At 34.3% G+C, this 6,195-nt stretch overlaps 1 protein-coding gene across 1 annotated transcript; it reads right to left on the reverse strand.

Annotated features, from left to right (window-relative positions):
* Positions 1-2,151: 2,151 nt before the first annotated feature.
* On the reverse strand, positions 2,152-5,750 carry LOC127850891 (uncharacterized). The gene is made up of 2 exons (XM_052384281.1): positions 3,150-5,750; positions 2,152-2,860 (listed from the first exon to the last, which is right to left on the reverse strand). The coding sequence occupies exons 1-2, from the start codon at positions 4,332-4,334 to the stop codon at positions 2,543-2,545; spliced, it is 1,503 nt and encodes a 500-aa protein (XP_052240241.1). The 5' UTR covers positions 4,335-5,750; the 3' UTR covers positions 2,152-2,542.
* Positions 5,751-6,195: the final 445 nt, after the last annotated feature.

The raw sequence follows: 6,195 nt of genomic DNA on the forward strand, positions 1-6,195 counted from the left end.
GTAAAAACTCAAGAACAAAATTTAAAAAAGAAAAAAAAGGTAACACTCAACCGGGCCCCTAACCACTGACACCTGGAGTACTGGAGTAAAAAGTCTCCCATTTACACCTCTCGGACATCCTTCCAGATACAATGTTAATCGCATTTTATACTTTATATAACCAATCCTCGTAGTTTCACAAAATATAGCGACAACAACAGAACTCTCCTAATTATTAATTCGTTTCGCGTTGCAACGCTTTATAATTTTCAAGCTTTTAAATCGTCAAAAAATGCGTATAATGGCTAATTTAGAGCATGGTAAATCATCAGTAATACTGTTTCCTCACAAATATCATAACAAAAACGAAAATTTGCGAATCTGAAATAACTTTTTTTCAATTTTGTCAATTTACCCAAACGTGAAAAGGCCCCTTTAATACTGAACATTAACCATGATCTAAAATAGCCATTATATGAATCTTTTGACGATTTAAAAACATGAAAATGATAAAGCGTTGCAACGCTAAACGATGTAATGATTTGGAGAGTTCTGTTGTTGTCGTTATATTGTGTGAAACTCCGAGGATCGCTTACGCACCTATCCATCATTGTATGAGCACGGATGGCCGAGCGGTCTATGTCATAGACTCTAATTCCAAGACTCCAGTGGTCAGTTGTTCGAGCTCTGCTGAGGGGTACTTTTTTATTTTTTTAAATTTTATTCTTGATTTTTTTCTGGAGCTTTTTAGATCCAATGTTTACATTTATCACTTTAAAGCATTTAATTACAAACTTCAATACAAGCCAAAATCTGTGAAAAAGCCCCATTAAAATGAAAACAATTAATTCATGATTCACCATCTTCACTTCGATGAACTCGCTCTGAAAGACATCTTTACTTATTCTGTTTTTGGACACGTTGATCATGTCCAGCGTGTTTTTTCATGTGAACAGTGTTCACAGTTTAGTACAAGCGTAGGGCATTGCGCCTGTAGAGCGATTGAAAAAATATTTTGTTTTTGCTCATAACACTTTTTTTAGAAATTTGAATAAGGACAAATGTGTTGAAAAATGTCATGCTCTAGAAAACAGCAAATATTTTTTAAGAATTAAGTCAAATAAAGGAAGCTAAAACTTACTTTAAAATACAGGATTTTATATGAATTATATGAATTATTGTCAATTGATATGTCTATTATGCCAATCACTCCACCAACATTTTCAGTTCATTATTTGTTTATAAAAGATAATCCGCGTGCTATCTGTTTTTACAAATAAACATAATCACACATTTTGAGGGTACGTTAATATAGTTTTTGATGACTTATTATTGGGGTTGAATGCACAGTATGCAGAACATCGATGCAAAGTTGTATGTTTGATTATATGTATTAATAATATAACATACATTTACCAATATGTATCACAAATCTGATATGATTGAATGTTAGAGTAACTCGCAAATTGCTATGCAATACTATGACATAATTTTACATAAAGGACACAGAGACGCTTAAATATGACCTCGTTTGGAAAAAGTTATGACCCAGTACAATACGGTTGGGCCGTATACATGCTCGTGTAACGGGCCACTCACGGTTGATGAGGAGAGTTTATTGCCAAGTTATTCATTTCTCAGAACGCATTTTGAGTTTAATTCAATTCGCGGAAAACGATACGCAAAATGAGCTGACATTTAGTTCGTTTTATTAACCACATAACAACAACTATTTATATCAATTAATGGCGTTAAATCATATTTCTTTCTAAACTTACATGTCATTTAAATAATTTAATTGCGTGTTTTAACTATATCTCGCTCTTGACTTTATTCGTGTAAGTTTAAATAGTTTTTTTAAGTACAACACACAACATCAACACTTGGAACAAACTAACACAATTGTTTGTGGCTGTAAACATTAAACATAACATACTTCCAATGTGTAACCAAGACAACTTTATAATTGTACTAAACATAAAATAAATAAATAATGCAACTTATAAATACACGTAGGTTTGGATGTATGAAACAAATACACTAACATTCATAACATAAGACTATGCAACAACTCTTGCAACATTTATTGAAACTATTTACACATTTTAACAAGGTAGTTTTGCTAATTTCTTTGTTCAAGTAAAGCAACACTTGTTAACATTGAGTTTTCAATATAGTTTACGTATCTCAACATCGTTTGCATTTCATTCTTATTTGCGAACAATACTTGATCAATATAGTAAACAATTTGCCTAACTCAAGAAAGAATTTCTTGTTCTGATCAATTACTTTTATTTATAAGAGAACATCGAATGTGAATATTTAATTATTAAAATTGGTATCACCTACTTGAAACGGGAATTGTAACTCATTGCGAGTTTAGGAAATTCAACAAGTTGAATTAGACAAAACATGCACACGCTTGATAAGCATACTATTCGCATATCTCTTCAGATGGCAAATACGTTTAAACGTAGTCTTATTTTTAACTTGAATGTATTGATGATGCACACAAATTCGGAATACAATCTTTGCAGAAATACTAGACACAGTTAGTAAACTCCTATTTGCTAAGCATCTCTCGTGCTTGACTCTGTAATTGATATGTCCTTTCCCTCTGAATCTGAAACTTCTCTATCGAAGATAAACCTTGCTTAGGGTTACTATTGGGTAAAGGATCCATCAGTTTCTTTAAAGGAGCTTTATTCACCGTTTCAGTAACCTTTTGCGTATCTGTTGAGGGATCTGATGGCTTTTGCTCCTTAGCCAAATCGATGCCTTTCGGTTGGCTTACGAAGGACTTGCTTCGTCTAAATGAAGCCGAAAGCCGGCTTTGCTTTTCTCGAATCGCCTCATCCAAAGCTATTCCTTTCTTACCTTCCTGTAAATTGTGAACCTTAGAGCAATTAAAAATACATTCGTTTTACAAAATAAACAGCACAAAACACTCACAACAATCGAAATTCACATACAATATTAAAACAACAGTGTAGTACAACATATAGCTTAAACTATTTAATAGTAACATTCAACATCAACATTAACATTATAATGAGTAATATGTTAAGTTTATACGTGGACACAATTATTTATACATTTAACTTGCATAATTGGACTTTACTTGAATAAAGATATATAATTGTATTGAAAATATACTGCAATGTATTCACATTGAGGACGGAATAATGCGCTGGTACGTGTCCATACGACTGTAGGAGCTTTTTACGGCCTTCAAGGCGCATGGCATCTATATCAGAACGGCAATACTTTCTGGTGACTGGAAAGGCGTTTCGCATATAGAAGGACCTATCCCCAATCAGTGGTTTGTTCATATGGCTGTTCGGCGACACGGCGTATGGATCTGGTGTTTTCGACATGGATCTACTGTTGGCACTCCTTTCCCACTGCTCAGCGATTTCGCTGGAAAGTTCCGGTGGTAAATAGCCGCTGTAATAGTTTACCAAACGTTCCGGGGTTTTATTAACTAGCTTCTTTTTAAAACTGCGGTTTGCATCGACCATTCGTGTCGGGCTATCTGTAGCAGGATGAGTTTGATTTATATGTCTTTCCTCAGCTTCCCTCCTTTGATCATCAACTTTGACTGCGTCAATACTCTCGTATGTAACACCCACTTCGATTTGATCCGCCCTATCAGACAACGCTGATACACTCCGCCTACTATCTTTCTGCGAAGTTATTGTGTCGCGTTTAGTGATCGAAAGTTCCCTTGACTGTGGTTTGTACGTTGGTATACATCTCGGATCAAAACCTGCTCGTCGAGCTAAAGATTCGGCTTGGTATGTATTGGTTGCAGATGCTTCATCAATAAAAACCTTAGAAAGATCTATTTGGCCTTCCGTAAAGCTCCTTCGAAACAACCTTGGTTTTAATATCTCCAATGATTCTTTATCAAAGTGACCATCGTACGCTAATTCGCTATTCAATCGTGGGTCACGGAAATCCGACTTAGAGACGGACAACCAAGGAGACAGATTCTGAAGTGTTGTAAGGGTCGCATCTGGTGGGCGGAATCTGGACAATAAGTTCTTACTGTCCGCGCGTCTCAAAGGCTTGTAGTTGAAGATGGCACTTTTGCTTTGATCAGCTATGCGCGATTTATCCTTTGACAATGTCCCCGGTGTAAAGGTCACGCGAACGGGAGAATTTTGTTTCGTTGCGTAGGGAATAATGTCATGACCATCCGACAACTTTTCCCTTGACGGATCGTGTGTTCCTACAGAGAACAAACCGGACTGGTGCATAGACACGAGCGTTGGCCCATTTGTTTGGCTCCTCATTAAAGTCTTATTAGTACCGTATCCAATCGGTTCCTTAACATGCACAGACGTCGGCATTTTTACTGATAAATGACACTACAAGGGCCGTTTTAAAGTTTCACTTAACGGTGCCCTATTCATGCGATGTCAGCTTGAGTTTACAATATCGCTAAACAAGCGGTGTTTTCACGGTAAAGTCACATTAATTTGGTTGTTATCTGATAAGTTACTTTCAAACTGTATAATAACTAAACACTCTTATACAAAACTAAGTCCACGTGTGTTGCGGTAACCTTGTTCAAGGTAAAGCTGATAATTTCAATAATTAAACATAAAGTATGGCTATATTTTCTGTGCTACATATGATATTTGGAAGCGAGTTAGTATATTGTCGTCTTATTAATTGTATACAATATCAAGTATTTTGAATTTTGATAAGCAAAACAAACACAATGCACGCTTCAGTTCACGCATGTTCACACCTGTCTTGCTTTTACATTTCGTTGCATACATCGTACGCGATGCAATCTGCTCATAGATTTACGTTGTTTAGTTTCTTTACGTTTCATGTCACTGATTTATTCATGTCATAATTACTCATTTGAACACAACATACATAACACTGTACATTTTGTACTATCCGAACAAAGGAGAATCATATTATTTCAGTAAATTATAAGTACATGTATACTATAATTACAAAAATGCTGTTTCTTTGTATATGCAGCAAATAATGTAATTACTTGATGGTCGTTAATATGATCACTTATCAACCGTTGTTCTAACACACACATCATATACCTTAACTATAATCCAATTCACAATTCGATTGTTTGAATGATTAATGTAATTGTTAATAAAACACAATAAATTCATTGAAATACAATGATCGTTGCTAATATTTATTGTCTGCAATTTTTAACGTTCACTGACGATCAATTTAAAAATGTTTCTTCACTAATTTAAACGCAGCCAAACTAGCAGTTTATTGAGTAGCTGAGTGATTTCTTTCTTAGGCATTGATTAGCGTACAAGGTTTTCCTTTTCACTGACAGTATTTGCTATGCCTGATTAGTGCTATTATACAAAAGGCATTTCGATATTTTAAAGGCCGAATCTATTCTGAGTGTCACTTAATGTAGCGATTACAATAAATATTTATTATATACAATCACCTGAATGACTTTGACGAATTGATAATAGTCCTAGCGCCCAAAGTCTCAGATTTGAAATAAACAATATGATTATTTTAAAAATGCGTATGCGTTAATGCAGATGAATATACTTTTGAAAAGTTTAGTTTTACAATAAAATTAGAATGGGTGCACACAAGCAATATGTGTGATGTTCTCGACCATATAAGCTTTTACGATTGTGACTTTTATAAACAACTAAATAACTATGATAGTGATAATCTCTATAAAATGTTTTTAATTTTCTATAATGCGTTAGGTAACAACAGCACTTTTGAAGCGCTTATATTTTACGTTTATATTTTGCTAAAAAACGTGTGTTTCCACTTAACGTTAACCTCTTCGTTATGATGTATGGCAGGCCATGTATTTAGCTAGATAACCTATGAATCATTTATACTATGTAGAATAAATATTGTTTTTATTCCTTATTGTTAAGCGTTTGTTTTTGGTCAGCTTTATAACCTGTTGCTTTTACTACAACATGCAAATCTAATAATAAGGTTATCGAAATCAATGTGTCCCATCTTTAAACTATCCGTTTATTGGCAATTATCTTTCAAGACGCACTGTGTGCTCGTTTCGTTGATTAATTGTATTTGTTTAAGCTTTTTAATCCACGGTATTGTTTAACATAATCAATGACAAAAAATAAACACTGTGTTCTTTTCAAATAATCTCAAAAGTTGATCAACGTACGCAATACAGTAAACGTTTCGAATTTCACTGCAATCGTACATAGGCTG

This window comes from Dreissena polymorpha, chromosome 11, assembly GCF_020536995.1.
Source record: "Dreissena polymorpha isolate Duluth1 chromosome 11, UMN_Dpol_1.0, whole genome shotgun sequence".
In the NCBI taxonomy this organism is placed as follows: Eukaryota; Metazoa; Mollusca; class Bivalvia; order Myida; family Dreissenidae; genus Dreissena; species Dreissena polymorpha.

Bases quoted from the DNA above. Each gene is read 5' to 3' on its own strand.
- LOC127850891 (XM_052384281.1), bottom strand. From the start codon at position 4,334: ATGCCGACGTCTGTGCATGTTAAGGAACCGATTGGATACGGTACTAAT. The intron at 2,861-3,149 runs GTGAATACATTG...CACAATTTACAG, and splicing joins CGCATTATTCCGTCCTCAAT to GAAGGTAAGAAAGGAATAGC.